This window comes from Phocoena sinus, chromosome 2, assembly GCF_008692025.1.
Source record: "Phocoena sinus isolate mPhoSin1 chromosome 2, mPhoSin1.pri, whole genome shotgun sequence".
In the NCBI taxonomy this organism is placed as follows: domain Eukaryota; kingdom Metazoa; phylum Chordata; class Mammalia; order Artiodactyla; family Phocoenidae; genus Phocoena; species Phocoena sinus.
The window spans coordinates 59427347-59450277 of record NC_045764.1 but is presented as its reverse complement, the minus strand read 5'-3'; the positions used below and the strand labels follow the sequence as shown (position 1 = coordinate 59450277).

At 39.2% G+C, this 22931-nt stretch overlaps 1 protein-coding gene across 5 annotated transcripts in view; it reads left to right on the top strand.

The window, feature by feature from the left end:
- Window positions 1-22931, top strand: part of SCAPER (S-phase cyclin A associated protein in the ER) — a 523563-nt gene that overhangs the window by 341454 nt on the left and 159178 nt on the right. For all 5 annotated transcript variants that reach the window (XM_032623630.1, XM_032623633.1, XM_032623632.1 and 2 more), the window contains one exon: window positions 17244-17359. In XM_032623630.1, the coding sequence (XP_032479521.1) occupies window positions 17244-17359 (116 nt within the window). The remainder of the gene's footprint in view (window positions 1-17243; window positions 17360-22931) is intronic.

Sequence of the window (22931 nt, the reverse complement as noted above, 5' to 3'; positions counted from 1 at the left end):
AAAGGTCATCAGTAGAAAAACTTGGGGAAATCCAAATAAGGCCATAGCTTAATTAATAGTATAGTTTTAATTTAATCTCTTAGTTTTGAGAAATGTACCATGGTTTTGTATGATGTTAATATGAGAGAAGGCTCAATTAAAGCATATAGGAATTCTCTACTGTACTTGTAACTCTTCAATCTAAAATTATTTCAAAATAAAATATTCTTTGAAATTTTAAAATAATATCAAGTCCAAGATTTTACAAAATTGGGATATTGAGTGATAAGTGTGCCAAAAGTCACGTACATTCCTATAGCCACACACTAGATTTCCCCCACAGCTTTCTTGGTATAGACCCATTATACCCTTGGAAGTCAGATAAACCTAGGCTCAATCCCTGGCTCCACCACTTGCTAGCTGTAAAAATTTAAGCAAGTAACTGACTCCTCTAAGACTATTTTTCTTTAATGGGATGATGATGAGGTACCAGTTTTGAGGGCTTAGATAAGATAACAGCCTAGGGCCTGCCACATAGTAATTCCTTGAATTGTCACTTTCAGCCCTCCAGGATGGCACTTGGAGAAAATTGCTCTCCCCATCCCTTCTTAAGGACATAAAAGGGTCTGGGTCATTACTTCCTTTGAGAATAAGGGGGAAAAAAAAAAAAAAGAATGCCGAGATGACTAAGGCAGGACATAAGCAAAGATGACTGGCAAAGGCCTTGCAGTTGGCCTTCACATTCCTGGCCTCTCCTCTCTGGGCTTGTCCCCTTCAGGCAGGCCTAACACCAGGGCCTGCCTTGCCTTATCAGCCACAGTTTCTAGCTTACCTGTATCCTTGCCTTGACTTTCCCAGGCACATGAGTGTTTCTAAGCCTTTTCTTTCTCATTAAGGATTGATGGCTTTTCTTTCCTCTTAAGAGAATTTCTGATGTGAGAGCCCAGAAATTAGACTGTACTTTTGTATTCAACAGCTATTTATTGAATACCTACTTTTTGCTGGACCTATAGAAACGTAATCCCAGCTGTCAAAGAGCTCACAGTCTACCTTGTGATTAAATAAATAGATAATCAATATGATCTAGTTTACAATTAAATAATAGAAAAATCAGTCAAGAAGTGCCAGTGTCACAATGGAGCAAGAACAGAGTGCTCTAGGACCACTCCTCTCCATTTCCTTGCATCTCAGTGGACAAGAGCCTCGAGCTCTGTGGTCCAGCTCCCTGGGAGCTGCTGGACCTAAAGGAGTTTGTCCTTGTTACTGGTCCTTGTCCGTATCGCTCCCTTGCCCAAAACAGATTCTCCTTGGTCTCATGGTCCTGAGTTTCTTTTGCCTCCCAACTTTAAAGCACCCAGGAGAGTTAAGATGCAGCAACAAGGGAAACGGAACTGCTGTGGTAAGACTCCTCAAGTTCTGCGGTAAAGCAGCGGGTAGCCTGGAAGTTAGGAATGGTGGGAGAATAAAGGAGTTGCACGAGGAACTTCATGTGTAGGTCCTTGACTTTGAATCCTTTTTTTGTCTTTTAGTTTGATAACATGATAACTCAGAAAACTGTTCACATTGACACCCATTATATCCTGAAGAACTAGTCCTCTGTGTGCATACAACTCTTTGTACATCCCCTTATTATAGTGCTTATCTCACAGTGTTGCATTTGTCTATGTTAAGTCTGTCTCTCACTGTAGCTATGAGTGCTGGGTCTGGCCCAGTGCCTGCCACTTGGCAGCTTTGTGGAGCGTGAAGATGAGGGAAGATCAAAATTACTTTATTGTGAGTTTTGTTGGATTGCAGTAATAAACTCTATACACTAATCTTTGGTCGTCTGTCTCATAACAGCTTAAAGAGAAGGAATGAGAGCACTCAGGTCTGTGTCCTGCTTTCATCCTTCAGTTCCTGCACCACCCCCTCTCACTCACCCTGCCCTCATCTCACTTAGTCCAAACAGGTCAAACATGGCACAGTTCAGCTCCCTCAGGGAGAGCCTTCCAAAGGGTCCATGTTCTGATTAGCATCACAAAGGAATTCTTCCTCTCATCTTGAGAAAGCTTTTCCAGCCTCTCTCAGCCCCACTTACCTTATTACCTAACCCTTCAAACTGTGGGTTATGATTTTACTCTTTTTGGCACCACAGTCCCACAAATTTACAATTTCCTTGTGATATTCTTGACTCCAGAAACTGATTCTTTCAAGTGTGAGTGTCTATGGCTGAAAGACTGAGCCAAACCTTTATGTAGATTATGGGAATGTGAAGAAGCGGACATTAGAAGGCTTAGAAGAGAAAAACCATGTAACAGAAGAAGGAATGTCTGTTCATTATACTTGCTTCTTTTAAGCTGACCATAACAGGTGAAGATAGTAGTTGAGTAGAGATGATGTCATTTAAGCGGTAGGAAAGTTTTCATTATGGGAAAAACAGCTGTAAAAAAATTCACTCTAGAATCTTCTCATCTCTATAAATGGGGCTACTGAGTTCTAAATTTATGAACTTGCCAAAACCTACTTGTATTATCTCTAAACAGGTCTTAAGGTGTCACCAGATGCTCCAAACAAATCTAGCCTAGCCTATCCTGCTAATGAACATGCAAACAGTTTTCCCCATCTGCCACCTCTGTCTAAAAGGCTAGGAAGGCCTTCCTCTCTGATCACAAAGAATGTAATTACTGTCTATAGAGAAGTCAAGTACAAAGGCCATCAGCCTTTTCAGGCCACCAAAGATTAACAGCTGCCTCTCCTTTAATTGGGAGAGGTAATAACAGTTACTCTAGTTAATAATTGAATGGATTCCTAGGCCATGTAATTCAGATTGAAGCTGTCATTTTTTGCTGGCCTTTAGCTAAGCTGGGTTATTATAATGGAGCCTCTAATCCTATTAGTCAGTTGTCAGTCTCACAGTGGGAGAGAGCAAAGGAAGGGAGAGCTATTAAGGTGTTATGTCTGGTACACAAGTAAAGCCACATATTTCCTCTTCAGAGGTATTTTTTTCTTGCTCAAATCAGAATGATAAAGCTATTTATGAAAGTTCTAATTTCATAATTTCTGTCTGAACGCAGAGTATTTGGAAAAGGGGTAACAGAAAAAAGGAAAAATATCTAGTTCACCTTTCTAGATGAGGTATTTTCAATCAGCTAGCAAACTTTGCTTGGTAACTGCAGTATGTGCATCCTGTGCTTGACCACGATTGAGAACATGCAGGGGTAGGAGAGCTTAGGCTTCACAGTGTAGCACGTGAACACAAAAAGCTCTGGGATAAAGTCAAGAGTGATAAGGGCCATAAGAGAAATACAGTTAAATGCAAAGACCTTTTGACTTTTGTTGAGGGGATCAGGAAAGACTTTATGAGTGATTTGATCTGAGTCCTAAAGGATTGAGAGATAGCATTTGAACATTACAGATTGAGAAGGGGGCAGGTTGGATGAAGAGTATAGTTATGGTTAAGCATTTTTAGCATACTTGCTTTTTTCTAGACACTGAGAGGGATACGAACAAGTATATGACCATGTATTTGAGGAGCATCCAGCCTCACTGTGGCATCCAGGAATATAAAGAGAGCAGTGTATAGGAAGTACCACGTGATTGGCACAAGAAGCTAGTGTGGTGGGAAATGAGAGGAGGAGGAAATGAGAGGCTCTCTACATCCTTTAAGTGTACCTGGATTACTGTGTGAAAGTGATCTTCATTTGCATAAAGAGTATTTAATGCCACACGCTTAAGAAGGTGTTTTTTCCCCCCTTGATTTTAACATTTGGGCAACTCATCATTGAGCCAGTTTGAGTTTCCCTTTCTGTCCCCCTGAGGTGAAAAAGGCATAGGCTATCAGAGGATTGTCTCATCTACCTTTATGTACAGAGACAGGGAAGAGCTGTTCATCTGCACTGTGTTAGGAAATAGGATCCAGTGGGAGGTGTTTCTCCTTGTTATGCTCACGGGCCCCTATAATTGTGTTAAACTGTCATATCTCACAGGACATTTTTGCTGTTTGAGAGAGATCTTTTCATTTGTTCATCCTTTTGTTCAGTCACTCATCCATCAAGTATTTACCATTTCTGTTCTGTGTCATCACTGGGGCTGCAGAGATGAGTCAGCTGCCACTCTTGAGGAGCTTGCAAACAGAGAGAAATGGGGCCCTGAGGTGGGGCAGAGATGATGGCATGAATAGGAGTTGATGTGGGGCATGAAGAAGAAGTTAGGAGGATACTGAACAGTGTTCCCACTTGGCCATGCTCTGTGGAAGAGAATCCAAAAATGGCTTGTTGGATCTGTAATACAGAAGTGCACATGACCAAAACCATCCTTGATTTCTCTGGGGAGAAATTTGTGAGTTTTTTTATTTCACAGTTGGTTTTGCTTTTTTTGCTTCAGTTCCTTGAAAAGGTGCAATTGATAAATTAAAACTTCAATTTTCAATAATACTTTAATAAAAATTTGACTTTGAATGGCCTATCTTCCTGAAATTGGCTTTTTTTTTTTCCTGCTTAATGTCTGTTAGAGCCCATGTTTTAAGTTTTTCAAGAGGTCATATCCATGTTGTTGGCACTGCATGAAAGGCTTTGAGTTTATTTTGTTTTGTTTTTAAGGCATAGATGTGTACATTAAGATGGTCTGCTTTCACTCAGTCCTTTTCCCCTACACTTTTGCAATGTTGACCCAGTTCTCTCTTGTTGTGGAAAGGTCTATGAGAACAGCAGTGGTGCTGTTTTGTTTCTCTGTGGACAGATTGCATCAATTGGTGCATCTGCTTGGCTTAGGGTATGACATAACTTTGAGTTGAGAAATATCGAAATACAAAGGCTTTACATTGAAACGGAGTACAAGTGGAGAATTTAGTTTCTTGGTGGCTATTAAGGAGGCTCAAGGTGAACATGTGTTTCAGTCTCGAAAAACTGAATTTTGTTCTCTGGTCATGAAGCTCAATCCCAATGAAAAACTATTCCACTAGGCACATGCAGTAACAGGAATTGTATCCTGGGATCATACCAGAGCAATTGACTATCTGTGTTTTCACAGTTAAAATACCTTTGTGCGCCTTCTTTTCCAAAACTGTTGATGAAGCATTTTCTGAACAACCGTTGAAGCATTTTCTGAGTACATTCCCCTCTGCTAAGTGTTGGGGATATGGTGATGAAGAAGACATGGTCCCTGGCTGCAGGAAGTTCTGAGTTTAGTGGGGATACAAAGATGAAAAGCTAGAGGATCATCCCTTCTAGGAAGATCAGTATATGCCAAAGCACAGAGGCATGAAACAGCATGGGCCACATGGGGAATCTGGTTGAGAGAGAGGCAGGAGCATGGCAGGGAAGGAAGCTGTTAGAGAGGGATCAAATTCTGAAGAATTGTGCTAAAGAGTTTGGGCCTCATTCTGTAGACAGTGAGGAAGCAGTCATTCAAATGTTTCACCCACAGAGTGGCATGATCACATTTACTCTTGAGAATATTATCTTCATTGCATATAAAGGCATCCAGAGCAGGGCTACTCAAAAGAGAGTCCACAGGCCAGTGCCAGGCTACTGTCACTAGAAGATGGTGAGATAAGTACACAAATCAAGAGTAATTTTATGTCTTTCATCTAATATTTTAAAATGTGGGCTCAAACTTAGTATACCTTTTTTCCCTCATTTGTTTAGTATTTAATTTGTATTATATTTCACAAAACTATTGGTCACAATGGAGTGAAAATATTAAAAACAAAGAAACAAACAAAAACACCTGACTTTTATCTTAGAGTGTCTGGGAAGCACTGCTCTAGAGAATGGTGTGCTGTGAAGTAAGCTAGGATCCAGAGATACTAGTTAGGAGGTTGCTGCAGTGCCTCAAGCAACAGACCATGAAAGCCTGAACTGACATGGTAAGAATATAGACATGGATAGAAAAGGCAAAAGTTAAGGGCCACAACAGGGGATGAGTAATCAGAACTTGGAGGCTGAATCAGTGTGAAAGCTGAGGAAGAAGAAAGAGTCTAGAAGGGCAAATGTTCTTTTAAGAGTCTGCTGAAAGTTGGACCCTGTTTTACAGAGATGTTTCACTTATTTTTAATGTGGTTATTTTTTCATATTATTAAATATTTTATCTATAATTCCTATTTGAGTATAGAAGAAAGGATATGTACATATGTGTTTGCTTCCCTATCTTGACTCAGAGCCCCTCTGCCGTTTCCCCTGGGCTAAAGATGCTTCCGTGATACTCTAGGCCTGGCTCTGGTAAAACTGCTGGTAGAATAACCAATCACTACCAAATTAAATATTCATACGTACTACATGATCTCATTTATATGAAATTCTACCGGGACAAAACTAACCTACGGTACCATAAATCAAATCAGTGGTTGCATCAGGGAGGAGGGATTGACTGTGAAAGGGGCATGAGGGGACTTTCTAGGGTAATGGAAATGTTCAGGTCTTGATAGGTGCTCATCAAATTTAACTGAATGGTATCCTTAAGATCTGAGCTCTTCACCCTATTGTAAAGTATACCTCAAATTAAAAAAAAAAAAGCCAATGAACAAAATGTGTTCAACCCCATCATTATCAGGGAAAGACAAATAAAATCCTCAATTAAATGTGAGTATACAGGGACTTCCCTGGTGGTCCCGTGGTTAAGAATTGGCCTGCCAGTGTAGGGGACATGGGTTCAATCCGTAGTCCGGGAAGATCTCACATACCATGCAGTAAAGTAAGCCCATGTGCCACAACTACTGAGCCCGTCCTTTAGAGCCTGCGAGCTGCAACTACTGAGCCCGTGTGCCACAACTACTGAAGCCCACATGCCCTAGAGCCCGCACGCTGCAACTGCTGAGCCCACACTCTGCAACTACTGAAGCCCGTGCACTCTAGGGCCCGTGGGCCACAACTACTGAGCCCATGTGCTACAGCTACTGAAGCCCATGTGCCTAGAGCCCGTGCTCTGCCACAAGAGAAGCCACCACAGTGAGAAGCCCGTGCATCACAACGAAGAGTAGCCCCAGGGCTTGAACCCATGTCCCCTGCATTGGCAGGTGGATCCTTAACCACTGCACCACCACGGAAGCCTCACTGCATCCCCACCGCAACTAGAGAAACCCGCATACAGCAACAAAGACTCAGCACAGCCAAAAAAAAAAAAGGCGAGTATACACCCATTAGAATCACTAACGTTTAAAAAAAAAAACTTCATAAAGGCAAGTTTTGGTGTCATTGTAGAGTAACTGAAATCATCACAGCACTGCAATGTGTACAAAAATTGTTCTGAATATTTTAGAAAGCTGTTTGACTATAACTAATAACACAACTTATGCATACTCTGTGACCCAGCAGTTCTGCTTTTAAGCATATACTCAACTGCATGTCACATGTGCCCAAATACATATACAAAAATGCTGAAAGCAGCATTGTCCAGAGTTTCGAAGTGGAAACAACCCAAATGTCAATCAGCGATTAAACATTTAAATAAGTTGAGGTATGTAATCAGACAAAGGAATACCATACAGCAAGGAAAATGAATCGAATACTGCTACAGGCAACAATATGGATGAATTTAGGGGAAAAAACAAGCAAGAAAAGTTAGATATTATAGAATATATAAAGTGTGATTCTATTTTTATAGAATTGAAAAGAAAACAAAAGGATTCTGTGATTTTAGAAGTCAGGAGAGCCTTTACATTGGGGAAAGACGGAGAAATAATGAGTAGGATGGGCAACAGGGGTATTATGGCATGTTATAGAGCTTTATTTTTTAATTTTGGAGTTATTACAATGTGTTTTCAATTTGCCATAGCTCATCCAGCTATATAGTTATGATTAGTGCAGTTTTATCTGTGTATGCTATGTACTAATACAAAGTTGTTACTATTTTCTAATTATATTGACATCCTAGCATAAGAAGAAAGAATGGTAACAGCATTATGGTTTTAAATAAATTACTGAGCACCTAGTTTTCAATTTTCTGATGGTTAGTTTTATTGCAAGGAAACATTTTTTCATTAATAACAACATAAATTATTAATTTTTAATCTTAAAAGTGTGAGGTCTTGTCTAGGATTCATGATGAACTTCTTATAGTCTCAGACTGTATTTTATTGTGCACAAAGAATGAGTAAATGAATGATTAAGATATTATACTACCAAACTCCAGACATGTACTGGAGCCAATAATTGATAGTCCACATCAAGCAGGCAGAGCACTGTGCTTTGAACATCAGAAGAATCAGGAAAACATGTTTGACAGAGCCTGTGAATAACTCATATATCTCCCCCAAGTACCCCCCAATAAAAAAGCCCCTCAGTATTCCAAAGACATTTGAAGGCTTAATGAACTGTAGAATACCATTAAAAGAAATATAAGGGGGTATTGTAATAGAGGGGTTGAATATTAGTTTCCTAGGGCTGCCATAACAAAGTACCACAGACTGAGTGGCTTAAATAGCACAAGTTTCTTTTCTCAGAGTTCTGGAGGCTGAAGTCCAGGGTGGAAGTGTTAGGAGGTTTGGTTTTTTTCTGAGGCGTCTCTCCTTGGTTTGTAATTGGACACCTTCTTGCTGTGTACAGCCTTTTTCTCTGTGCATGTGCATTCCTGGTTTCTCTTGTTCTCTTATAAGGACAACAGTCATATTAGATTAAGGCCTCACCCTAACAGCCTCATTTTAACTTAATCACCTCTTTAAATTTCTTATCCTCAAATACAGTTACATTCTGAGGTACTAGGGGTTGGTACTTCAAAATAAGAATTCAGTGGAGGGTGGGGACACAATTCAGCCTATAGCAGGTTGCTATCCTGTATTTCACATATTTGATGCAGTGATTCTGTGTATGCTTAAAAACTCTTGCCGTCCCCATGCCAGAGGAATGCAAAGAGCTTATATATCCTTCCCACAAGAATGGTATACAAATCAGAAGTTGTATAGAAAAATCATAGGTTGAGTTCTAAAATGGTTACTTAATATTCTCCCTAAAATAGGTGAAGTGGCTTTTTAAATTTTTATTTATTTATTTTTAGCTATTATCATTATCACAGACTTTTTTTTTTTTTTACATCTTTTTTGGAGTATAATTGCTTTACAATGGTGTGTTAGTTTCTGCTGTATAACAAAGTGAATCAGCTCTATGTATACATACATCCCCATATCCCCTCCCTCTTGCATCTCCCTCCAACCCTCCCTATCCCACCCCTGTAGGTGGTCACAAAACACTGAGCTGATCTCCCGGTACTATGTGGCTGCTTTCCACTAGCTATTCTAAATTTGGTAGTGTATATATGTCCATGCCACTCTCTCACTTGGTCCCAGCTTACCCTTCCCCCTCCGCATGTCCTCAAGTCCATTGCCTTTATTCCTGTCCTGCCCCTAGGTTCTTCAGAACTTTTTTTTTGTTTTTTAGATTCCATATATACGTGTTAGCATACGGTATTTGTTTTTCTCTTTCTGACTTACTTCACTCTGTATGACAGACTCTAGGTCCATCCCCCTCACTACAAATAACTCAATTTCGTTTCTTTTTATGGCTGAATAATATTCCATTGTATATATGTGCCACATCTTCTTTACCCATTCATCTGTTGATGGATGCTGCCATGTCCTGTGAATAGAGCTGCAATGAACATTGTGGTACATGACTCTTTTATTATTTTATTTTTATTTTTTTATTATTATTTTTTTTTGCGGTACGCGGGCCTCTCACTGTTGTGGCCTCTCCTGTTGCGGAGGAGGAATCAGGTTCCCAGACTTCAGACTATACTACAAGGCTACATGCAGGCTCAGCGGCCATGGCTGGGACATGGGAACTAATGAAACTTAAAAGCTTTTGCACAGCAAAGGAAAACATAGACAAGATGACATGCAGGCTCAGTGGCCATGGCTCACGGGCCCAGCTGCTCCGTGGCATGTGGGATCTTCCCAGATTGGGGCACGAACCCATGTTCCCTGCATCGGCAGGCGGACTCTCAACCACTGCACCACCAGGGAAGCCCTACATGACTCTTTTTGAATTATGGTTTTCTCAGGGTATATGTCCAGTAGTGAGATTGCTGGGTCGCATGGTAGTTCTATTTTTAGTTTTTTGAGGAAGCTCCATACTGTTCTCCATAGTGGCTGCATCAATTTACATTCCCACCAGCAGTGCAAGAGGGTTCCCTTTTCTCCACACTCTCTCTAGCATTAATTTTCTGTAGATTTTTTGATGATGGCCATTCTGACTGGTGTGAGGTGATACTTCATTGGAGTTTTGATTTGCATTTCTCTAATGATTAGGGAGGTTGAGCATCCTTTCATGTGTTTGTTGGCAATCTGTATATCTTCTTCGGAGAAATGTCGATTTAGGTCTCCTACCCATTTTTGGATTGGGTTGTTTGTTTTTTTGAAACTGAGCTGCATGAACTGCCTGTAAATTTTGGAGGTTAATCCTTTGTTAGCTGCTTCATTTGGAAATACTTTCTCCCGTTCTGAGGGTTGTCTTTTCATCTTGTCTGTGTTTTCCTTTGCTGTGCAAAAGCTTTTACGTTTCATTAGTTCCCATTTGTTTATTTTGGTTTTTATTTCCATTTCTCTAGGAGGTGGGTCAAAAAGGATCTTGCTGTGATTTATGTCATAGAGTGTTCTGCCTATGTTTTCCTCTAAGAGTTTGATAGTGTCTGGCCTTCCATTTAGGTCTTTAATCCGTTTGGAGTTTATTTTGGTGTATCGTTTTAGAAAGTGTTCTAATTTCATTCTTTTACATGTAGCTGTCCAGTTTTCCCAGCACCACTTATTGAAGAGGCTGTCTTTTCTCCATTGTATATTCTTGCCTCTTTTATCACAGATAAGGTGACCATATGTGTGTGGGTTTATCTCTGGGCTTTCTATCCTGTTCCATTGATCTATTTCTGTTTTTGTGCCAGTACCATACAGTCTTGATTACTGTAGCTTTGTAGTATAGTCTGAAGTCTGGGAAGCTGATTCCTCCAGCTCCATTTTCTTTCTCAAGATTGCTTTGGCTATTTGGGATCTTTTGTGTTTCCATACGAATTGTGAAATTTTTTGTTCTAGTTCTGTGAAAAATGCCAGTGGTAGTTTGATAGGGATTGCATTGAATCTGTAGATTGCTTTGGGTAGTACAGTCATTTTTACAATATTGATTTTTCCAATCCCAGAACACGGTATATCTCTCCATCTGTTTGTATCATCTTTAATTTCTTTCATCAGTGTCTTATAGTTTTCTGCATACAGGTGTTTTGTCTCCTTAGGTAGGTTTATTCCTAGGTATTTTATTCTTCTTCTTGCTTTGGTAAATGGAAGTGTTTCCTTAATTTCTCTTTCAGATTTCCCATCAGTAGTGTATAGGAATGCAAGAGATTGCTGTGCATTAATTGTGTATCCTGCTACTACCAAATTTATTGATTAACACTAGTCGTTTTCTGGTAGCATCTTTAGGATTCTCTATGTATAGTCTCATGTCATCTGCAAACAGTGACAGCTTTACTTCTTCTCTTCCAGTTGGGATTCCTTTTATTTCTTTTTCTTCTCTGATTGCTGTGGCTAAAACTTCCAAAAGTATGTTGAATAATAGTGGTAAGAGTGGACAACCTTGTCTTGTTCCTAATCTTAGAGGAAATGGTTTCAGTTTTTCATCACTGAGAATGATGTTGGCTGTGGGTTTGTCATATATGGCCTTTATTATGTTGAGGTAAGTTCCCTCTATGCCTACTCTCTGGAGGGTTTTTATCATAAATGAGTGTTGAATTTTGTCGAAAGCTTTTTCTGCATCTGTTGAGGTGATCATATAGTTTTTCTCCTTCAATTTGTTAATATGGTTTATCACATTGATTGATTTGCGTATATTGAAGAATCCTTGCATTCCTGGTATAAACCCCACTTGATCATGGTGTATGATCCTTTTAATGTGCTGCTGGGTTCTGTTGGCTATTATTTTGTTGAGGATTTTTGCAGCTATGTTCATCAGTGATATTGGCCTGTAGTTTTCTTTCTTTGTGACATCTTTGTCTGGTTTTAGTATCAGGGTGATGGTGGCCTCGTAGAATGAGTTTGGGAGTACTCCTCTCTCTACTATGAGTTTGAGGAGGATAGGTGTTAGCTCTTCTCTAAATGTTTGATAGAAGTCACCTCTGAAGCCATCTTGTCACGGGCTTCTGTTTGTTTGAAGATTTTAAATCACAGTTTCAATTTCAGTGCTTGTGATTGGTCTGTTTATATTTTCTATTTCTTCCTGGTTCAGTCTTAGAAGATTGTGCTTTTCTAAGAATTTGTCCATTTCTTCCAGGTTGTCCATTTCGTAGTTGCTTGTAGTAATCGCTCATGATCCTTTGTATTTCTGCAGTGTCAGTTGTTACTTCTCCTTTTTCTTTTCTAATCCTGTTGATTTGAGTCTTCTCCCTTTTTTTTTTTTTTTGTTGAGTCTGGCTAATAGTTTATCAATTTTGTTTATCTTCTCAAAGAACCAGCTTTTTGTTTTATTGATCTTTGCTATTGTTTCCTTCATTTCTTTTTAACTTATTTCTGATCTGATCTTTATGATTTATTCCCTTCTGCTATCTTTGGGGTTTTCTCTTCTTCTTTCTCTAATTTCTTTAGGTGTCTGGATAGGTTGTTTATTTGAGATGTTTCTTCTTTCTTGAGGTAGGATTGTATTGCTATAAACTTCCCCCTTAGAACTGCTTTTGCTGCATCCCATAGGTTTTGGGACGTCGTTTTTTCATTGTCATATATTTTTAGGTATTTTCTGATTTCTTCTTTGATTTCTTCAGTGATCTCTTGGTTATTTAGTAGTGTATTATTTAGCCTCCATGTGTTTGTATTTTTTACCATTTTTTTCCTGTAATTAATATCTAGTCTCATAGCATTATGGTTGGAAAAGATACTTGATAAGATTTCAGTTTTCTTAAATTTACCTAGGCTTGATTTGTGACCCAAGATATGATCTCTCGTGGAGAATGTTCCATGAGCACTTCAGAAGAAAGTGGATTCTGTTATTTTTGGAAGGAATGTCCTATAAATATCAATTAAGTCCATGTTGTTTAATGTGTCATTTAAAGCTTGTGTTTCCTTATTTATTTTCATTTTGGATGATCTGTCCATTGGTGAAAGTGGGGTGTTAAAGTTCCCTACTATGAATGTGTTACTGTCGATTTCCCCTTTCCTTGCTGTTAGCATTTGCCTTGTGTATTGAGGTGCTCCTATGTTGGGTGCATAAATATTTACAATTGTTATATCCTCTTCTTGGATTGATCCCTTGATCATTATGTAGTGTCATTCTTTGTCTCTTGTAGTAGTCTTTATTTTAAAGTCTGTTTTGTCTGATATGAGAATTGCTACTCCAGCTTTCTTTCGGTTTCCATTTACATGGAATACCTTTGTCCATCCTCTCACTTTCAGTCTGTATGTGTCCCTGGGTCTGAAGTGGGTCTCTTATAGACAGCATATATACTGGTCTTGTTTTTGTATCCATTCAGCCAGTCTATGTCTTTTGGTTGGAGCATTTAATCCATTTACATTTAATGTAGTTATCAATATGTATGTTCCTATTACCATTTTCTTAATTGTTTTGGGTTTCTTATTGTAGGTCTTTTCCTTCTCTTGTTTTTCTTGCCTAGAGAAGTTCCTTTAGCAGTTGTTGTAAAGGTGGTTTGGTGGTGCTGAATTCTCTTAGTTTTTGCTTGTCTGTAAAGGTTTTAATTTCTCCATCGAATCTGAATGAGATCCTGGCTGGGTAGAGTAATCTTAGTTGTAATTCTTTCCCTTTCATCACTGTAAATATGTCCTGCCACTGCCTTCTGGTTTGTAGAGTCTCTGCTAAAAGATCAGCTGTTAACCTTATGGGGATTCCCTTGTATGTTGTTTGTTGCTTTTCCCTTGCTGCTTTTAATATTTTTTCTTTGTATTTAATTTTTGACAGTTTGATTAATATGTGTCTTGGCATGTTTTTCCTTGGATTTATCCTGTATGGGCCTCTCTGCGCTTCCTGGACTTGATTGACTATTTCCTTTCCCATATTATGGAAATTTTCAACTATAATCTCTTCGGTATTTTCTCGGTCCCATTTTTTCTTCTCTTCTTCTTCTGGGACCCCTATAATTCCAATGTTGGTGCATTTAATGTTGTCCCAGAGGTCTCTGAGACTGTCCTCAATTCTTTTCATTCTTTTTTCCTTATTCTGCTCTGGGTAGTTATTTCCACTGTTTTATCTTCCAGGTCACTTATCCGTTCTTCTGCCTCAGTCAGCTATTGCTTCCTTCTAGAGAATTTTTAATTTCATTTATTGTGTTGTTCATCGTTGTTTGTTTGCTCTTTAGTTCTTCTAGGTCCTTGTTAAACGTTTCTTGTATTTTCTCCATTCTATTTCCAAGATTTTGGATCATCTTTACTATCATTACTCTGAATTCTTTTTCAGCTAGACTGCCTATATCCTCTTCATTTTTTTGGTCTGGTGGGCTTTTACCTTGCTCCTTCATCTGCTGTGTATTTCTCTGTCTTCTCCTTTTGGTTAACTTACTGTGTTTGGGGTCTCCTTTTCACAGTCTGCAGGTCCATAGTTCCCGTTGTTTTTGGTGTCTGCCCCCAGTGGGTAAGGTTGGTTCAGTGGGTTGTGTAGGCTTCCTGGTGGAGTGAATTGGTGCCTGTGTTCTGGTGGATGAGGCTGGGTCTTGTCTTTCTGGTGGGCAGGGCCACGTCTGGTGGTGTGTTTTGGGGTGTCTGTGACCTTATTATGATATTAGGCAGCCTCTCTGCTAATGAGTGGGGTTGTGTTTCTGTTTTGCTAGTTGTTTGGCATACGGTGGCCAGCACTGTAGCTTGCTGGTCTTTGAGTGGAGCTGGGTCTTCGCGTTGAGATGGAGATCTCTGGGAGAGCTTTCACTGTTTGATATTACATGGTGTCAGGAGGTCTCTGGTGGAACAATGTCCTGAACTGGGCTCTCCCACCTCTGAGGCTCAGGCCTGACACCCGGCCAGAGAACCAAGACCTGGTCACTCACACAGCTCAGAAGAAAATGGAGAAAGCGAGGGAGGGAGGGAGGGAGGGAGGGAGGAAAATAAAGTTATTAAAAGAAAAAGTAAAATAAAATTATTAAAAATTAAAAAGTAATTAAGAAAAAAAAAAGAGGAAAGCAACCAAACCAAAAACAAATCCACCAATTATAACAAGCGCTAAAAACCACACTAAAAAAAAAAAAAAAGAAACCGACAGGCTGAACCCTAGGACAAATGGTAAAAGCAAAGTTATATGGACAAAATCATGCAAAGCGTACACATACACACTCACAGAAAGAGAAAACGGAAAAAACATATATATATATTATATATATTATATATATATAATATATATATAATATATATATTATATATTATATTATATATTTTATATATATATATATATATATATATAAAGGAAGAGAGCAACCAAATCAATAAACAAATCTGTGATAATAAACTCTAAATACTAAACTAAGATAAACATAAAACCAGAAACAAATTAGATGCAGAAAGCCAACTCCAAGTCCACAGTTGCTCCCAAAGTCCACCTCCTCAAATTTGGGATGATTCGTTGTCTATTCAGGTATTCCAGAGATGCAGGGTACATCAAGTTTATTGTGGAGATTTAATCCACTGCTCCTGAGGCTGCTGGGAGAAGTTTCCCTTTCTCTCCTTTGTTCTCACAGCTCCTGGGGTTCAGCTTTGGATTTGGCCTCGCCTCTGTGTGTAGGTCGCTGGAGGGCGTCTGTTCTTCACTCAGACAGGACGGGGTTAAAGTAGCAGCTGATTAGGGGGCTCTGGCTCACTCAGGCCAGTTGGAGGGAGTGGTACAGAATTCAGGGCGAGCCTGCGGCGGCAGAGGCCAGCATGACGTTACACCCACCTGAGGCACGCCGTGCGTTCTCCCGGGGAAGTTGTCCCTGGATCACGGGACCCTGGCAGTGGCAGGCTGCACAGGCTCCCGGGAGAGGAGGTGTGGATAGTGACCTGTGATTGCACACAGGCTTCTTGGTGGCTGCAGCAGCAGCCTTAGCGTTTCATGCCCGTCTCTGGTGTCCGCGCTGATAGCCGTGGCTTGCACCCATCTCTGGAGCTCAGTTAGGCAGTGATCTGAATCCCCTCTCCTCGTGCACCCTGAAACAATGGTCTCTTGCCTATTAGGCAGTTCTAGACTTTTTCCCAGACTCCCTCCCAGCTAGCTGTGGCGCACTAGGCCCCTTCAGGCTGTGTTCACGCAGCCAACCCCAGTCCTCTCCCTGGGATCCGACCTCTGAAGAAGCCTGAGCCTCAGCTCCCAGCCCCCACCTGCCTTGGCGGGTGAGCAGACAAGCCTGTCAGGCTGTTGAGTGCTGGTGGGCACCGATCCTCTGTGCGGGAATCTCTCTGCTTTGCCCTCTGCACCCCTGTTGCTGCGATCTCCTCCGTGGCTCAGAAGCTTCCCCCCCGCCAACCCCCATCTCTGCCAGTGAAGGGACTTCCTAGTGTGTGGAAACCTTTCCTCCTTCACAGCTCCCTCCCTGAGGTTCAGATCCTGTCCCTATTCTTTTGTCTCTGTTTTTTCTTTTTTCTTTTGCCCTACCCAAGTACGTGGGGAGTTTCTTGCCTTTTGGGAAGTCTAAGGTCTTCTGCCAACGTTCAGTAGGTGTTCTGTAGGAGTTGTTCCACATGTAGATGTATTTCTGATGTATTTGTGGGGAGGAGAGTGGTCTCCACATCTCACTCCTCCACCATCTTAAAGGTCTCCCCTTTTTTAAAAAAGGTACATCTAACTGGTTAGTTATTAGATTATCTTGTATTACTGAAGAAAAAAGTTCTAGCAAAGGAAATCTTTGTGGAAGTCAGTTTGTCTTGTTAAGTGGTAATTAACATTACAAAATAATCCAGTTTTTAAAAGTGTTGCTAAAAACTTCTGTATGAAATGATTTTTTCCTATGCTTGGAGTGCTTCATCCCTTTCCCTTTTCTTTTGCCTGTCTCAAAACCTCAACTTTCTCAGAAAAGCCTGTGCTGAGCCCTTTCCCCAATATACAGTTGATTCCCCCACAGTTCTCATAGAGCACCTTTCCTTTTTCTTCAGAGTACTTATTGTAATTCAAATTGTTTTATTTGATTAATGTTGGTCTCATTCACTAAATTTTAAGCTTCATGGGGGACAGCAACTATGATTTTTTGTTCACCACTTTTGGCCTATAGTTCCTAGCACTGAGTAAGCATTCAATAAGTGTTTGTAGAATAATTGAACCAACAGAATATTTCACACTACAACTAAATATTTCATTTGGTTATAATTTTATGCCTGGGAAATGGGGTTAATTTCTTTTTGTATTTCTGTTTAGAATGTGGCAGATCAGATTGCATTTCAAGTTGCTGGTGGATTAACAGCCCTTGAACACATTCTTCAAGTAGTGGTCCCAGTCACAAATGTGAACACAGTTTCACGAATTCCTCCTAAGTAAGTATAGTTTTTTAATCTGTCTTTCACGTTTCACTTGTGAGTCATTTCTGCCCTATGGTTTCCATATGGGGGACCACAGGAAAATTGTATGTTTATTCAGGCTTGAATAGCAAAAGCTTACACTCCCCATTAGGGAGAAAAACAGAGGTGCTCGACTTCATTTACAAAACTCAAATTGAGCTTAAAAAGCCTTATGAAGGAAATTTCTTTGGTCTGTGACCTTTTCTAATCCTAAATCAAGAAGAACTGATGAACTTGTGAGAAGTTCTAACTGCTTACAAAATTTGAACAGAAATGAGTAGTAATAACAGCTAACTTTTTGTATTGCATACAAAAAAGGAGGTAAGTACATTGACAAAGGCCTGAGCTGTGAAATTTGAAGAAGTCCCTGACGTACAGGAAGAGCAGTCTGAGGCCAAGACTGCCATAGTCTGGAGTCCCAGCCAAATAGTTGGGAAGTGGATTGCAGTTTGGTCTTTTAACTGCAAATTGCTCTGTCGTAAGGATCATGTGCATCCTTTAGACCCAAGATCTACTTTCTTATTCTTATACATCACCCTTTGGTCCCTGGCCATCTAGGATGTAGTAGCAGACAGCATTATTTCAGAAGTATTGTATTCCTGAGTTGTAACATGCACAATTTTTGGATTGTGGAGACTCTTATTTACAGGGTTTAAATGAGAAGTTTTGATATAAGTTCAGTTATATCACTGAGAAACTTTTAAATATTTAATCAGCTCTATAAAAGTGAGTGCTTCATTTGTGTGCTGGATACAACAGAAAAAAAAATTCCAACAGTATGTTATCTTTCTTCCTGAGAGACATTTGGTAAAATAGAAATAGCGCCAGCTTTGGAGTCAAACAAACCTGAATTCCAGTTTTACCTCTGCTGGTTACTAGTTGGGAGAATTGGGACAAGTGCCTTAATCTTGTTGCATCTGTTTCCTCATTTGGTCAAACAGAGGTAATCATATTCACCTCACAGTGTGGGGATCAGTTGAAGTAATAATGTATGTGAGAGTTCTTTGTAAACCTTAAAGTGTTATATAAATATTAGGTGACAGTTTTTAAAGTAGTAATCTTGCCTGGTTCAAGACAGTGTTATCTATTTGACGTGAGAGATTTCTAAGTACAGACTTTGATACTGAGTTAGTTTGGGTTGTTTTGCTCTACTGACAAAGTAGAGATTAATGAAAGAAGGTATAGGTGTCCTTTAAAGTCAGGATATCTTTCTTTGGAGCAGAAAACCGTACATGGGGCAGTTATAGCACACAAATAGATGTTCTAACCCAGAAGAGTTGCTACTCCTTATCAAAGTAGACTTTATTGACAGTGTGTTGCTTGGCATGTTGTCAGCCCTCAATGTATATTAATTGTCAGAGAGAGAGAGAGGAAGGAAAGAATGAAATACAATAAAATGTTTGAGGTAAGAAAGGAAATGACATTTGGTTCTTTGGGACAGTGCTTTTCGTAACTGTTAATAATTCATATTGTTCATCTTAACTGCACCTATAGTTTTTGTTTTGTTTCTTTTTTGGTTTCATTGTTGTTGTTTTGTTTGTTTTCTGGTAGGTTGCAACACGCATGACCCTGAGCTCCCTTAATGGTAACCTAGATGAAATGCCTATTTCCCCAAAGCTACCTTTGTCATTGTGGCAGAGGGCATGTTCTGGTGCTTATTTGTGCCTCTTGTTTAGGGAACAGAAGAGGTTTCCATAGTTCCCAAAAAGACCTAAGTAAGAATTAGCACACCTGCTTTGGAAGGGAGCCATGGAATCCTGAAAGTCCAGATCAATGCTTCTCAGCTGGCCACAGTGCCAGGATTGAGAGTTTGTTTCTTCATCTCATCTTAGGCCAATAAGTTTGTGTTTTCAGCCAGGTACTGCTTACTGAGTGAGGCCAGCACTCAGGGCTGTGGGCATCTAGCATGGACTCTAAGATTCTCCTGTCCGTCCTTAGCACAGCTCAAGATCATGACTCTACTTTCTAAACTAGCCTCACTTCTCCGGGCTAATGAATTAGGGTTATGCTGCTTACTTGGAGACAGGCAAGAAAAATGCCACAACTACATTAGATTTAAATGTAGACTCAAAGCACACTGGTGGGCCTGAGTCAGTGACTTTTTCATATTCCTTCTAACTGCTCTCTGGCCTTGGGACTTCCTTTGCTCTCAACTTGCCCAGATCCTCCCCTTCTATCCCTGTTGAGCTCCCAGCCCTCATCATCATGAAACTTCTGCCACCTTAGCGCATTTTGTTTTCTGCTTCCTGTGGCCTTTCATGGCTCTTACCTAGAGAGACTTTTGTTTTTTGTTTTTTTTAACTATCCTACAGTAGTTCATTTTTCTCAGCAATAAACAGGAAAAGATTTGAGAAGTTGCAGCCACTGTCTAGTAACATTTATCATGTGGATCACCTATGACTGCAAGCCTAATGCTTCACTGCCCCTGCAGCCCCAGAGCTCTGTGAGTGGAAAAATCAACTCCCTGATCCTCTTTCCTCACCAATTTGCCCATCTTCCTTTTTACTACACATGGTACCTCAGCAGTTGTCCTATAATTATTGCTAGGTAACTCCCTCTGAGTGAATATTTTGCTTCCAGCAGAATTTTTTAGTGTGAAATTGAGAATTATACCCACTTACGAAAATTTAAATTTTTGAAACCTTTCTGAATCTTCACTGGGTTGTTTTTCTTTTTTTTAGAAACAGAGAAAGCCCATAAACCTGCTTGAATCCTTTTCAAATTATCATTGGTTAGGTCCCATTTGTTTATTTTTGTTTTTATTTCCATTATTCTCAGAGATGGCTCCAAAAAGACATTGCTGCAATTTATGTCAAACAATGTTCTGCCTATGTTTTCCTCTAGGAGTTTTATAGTATCCAGTCTTACATTTAGGTCTTTAACCCATTTTGAGTTTATTTTTGTGTATGGTGTTAGAGAATGTTCTAATTTCATTATTTTACATGTAGCTGTCCAGTTTTCCCAGTACTGCTTATTGAAGCGACTGTCTTTTCTCCATTGGCTATTCTTGCCTCCTTTGTTGTAGATTAATTGACCATAGGTGCATTGGTTTATTTCTGGGCTTTCTATCCTGTTCCATTGATCTACATGTCTGTTTCTGTGCCAGTACCATACTATTCTGATTACTGTAACTTTGTATTATAGTCTGAAGTCAAGGAGCCTGATTCCTCCAGCTCCGTTTTTCTATCTCAAGATTGCTTTGGCTATTCAGAGTCTTTCGTGTTTCCATACAAATTGTAAAATTTTTTGTTCTAATTCTGTGAAAAATGCCATTGGTAGTTTGATAGGGATTGCATTGAATCTGTAGACTGCATTGAGTAGTATACTCATTTTAACAATATTGATTCTTCCAATCCAAGAACACGGTATATCTTTCCACCTGTTTGTGTCGTCTTCAGTTTCTTTCATCAGTGTCTTATAGTTTTCAGAGTACAGGTCTGTTGCCTCCTTTGGTAGATTTATTCCTAGGTATTTTATTCTTTTTGATGCAATGGTAAATGGAATTGTTTTCGTAATTCTTCTCTTTGATCTTTCACTGTTAGTGTATAGAAATGCAACAGATTTCTGTGTATTAATTTTGTGTCCTGCAACTTTACCAGATTCATTGATGAGCTCTAGTAGTTTTCTGGTAGCGTCTTTAGGATTTTCTATGTATAGTGTGTCATCTGCAGACACTGACAGTTTTACTTCTTCTGTTCCAACATGGATTCCTTTTATTTCTTTTTCTTCTCTGATTGCTGTGGCTAGGACTTCCAAAACTATGTTGAATAAAAGTGGTCAGAGTGGACATCCTTGTCTTATTCCTGATCTTAGAGAAAATGCTTTCAGCTTTTCACCATTGAGTATGATATTAACTGTGGGTTTGTCATGTACAGTGGAATATTACTCAGCCATGAAAAAGAATGAAATAATGCCATTCGCAACAACATGGATGGACCTAGAGATTATCCTACTAAGTGAAATAAGCCAGGCAAAGACAGTTATCATATGATATCACTTATATGTGGAATCAAAAAAAAAAGATACAAATGAACTTATTTACAAAACAGAAATAGGCCCACAGACATAGAAAACAAACTTATGGTTCCCAAAGGGGAAAGGGGTAGAGGAGGTATAAATCAGGAGGTTGGGATTAACATATACACACTACTATGTATAAAATAGATAACCAATAGGGGCCTAATGTATAGCACAGGGGACTATGCTCAATATTTCATAATAACCTATAAAGGAAAAGAATCTGAAAAAGAAGATATAGATAGATAGATAGAGCTATAGATTTATAGATATATAGATAAGACTGAAGCATCGTGCTGTACACCTACAACTAACACAATATTGTAAATCAACTATACTTCAATTAATATATATATATATATATATCAGTTATTACTGAAAGGATATGGGGATATGATATTCTAAAATCAACCTTTTTAACAAATGTGCTCCAGTAAAATTGTTTTCAGTGCCAGGAAAGATCACCATGAAACAAGGCAATTTTCTTTCTTTTTTTTTTTTTTTTGAATTTTTATTGGAGTATAGTTGCTTTACAATGTTGTGTTAGCTTCTACTGTACAGCAAAGTGAATCAGTTATACGTATACATATATCCCCTCTTTTTTAACAAGGCAATTTTCATTTCATGTTGTATCTACTTTTGGAATGACTCATGTTATTCTGCCTCCTAATTTTACTTGGAGAAAACACGTACAAAACAATGAATGACATATTCTAACCTTTTCTTTGGTTTAGGCTAATAACAGTTGTTTTACATAGCTTTTTTTTAAATCAAAGTATAGTTTATTTACAGTGTTGTGTTAATTTCTGCTGTACAGCAAGGTGATTCATTTATACATATGTACATTTTTTATATTATTTTTCATTATGGTTTATCACAGGATATTGAATATAGTTCCCTGTGCTATTAGGACCTTGTTATTTATACATTCTATATATACTAGCTTGCCTCTTAACATAGCTTTTAATATTTGAAAATAAATGATAGTTTGTCATTTTCTTTGGGCTAAAGGAATGCCCCATGTTATGTAAATAAGAAGATGGATCTGCTGTGACCTAAACTTTGTGTTGTGTTTTTGTAGTATATTTACATAGTGGCAATGATAACAGAAGTGAGAGTTGACACTTGCTGGCATTCCACATCTCCAAGCCCTTTTCAGGCAGCAGTAAATCTTCATATTTCATAAATAAGCCAGCCAACCTTTTGGAACACCAAAAATGATACTGGGCTGTCTTTCCCAGGTTGCCTTTTACTTATCTGGTATTTCTAGTTCTTGACAGGTACTCATGGACAAAAAAGGGGCCAAATAGTTAAGCTATTCTACTTAACTATTTTATTCTCTAAGCTGCTCTAGGTTGTTCTGTAGCAGAACTAACCAGCCCCTCTTTCTTCTCCATCAGCCTTGCTTCTCTTCCTCCATTGTCCCTCTGGACACAATTTTTTAATATGTAAGTAGTCTTATCAACATGGAGCAGTGCAGACCACATAGTATCATGGAAAACAGACAGGCTCTGCAGTCAGATCTGAGCTT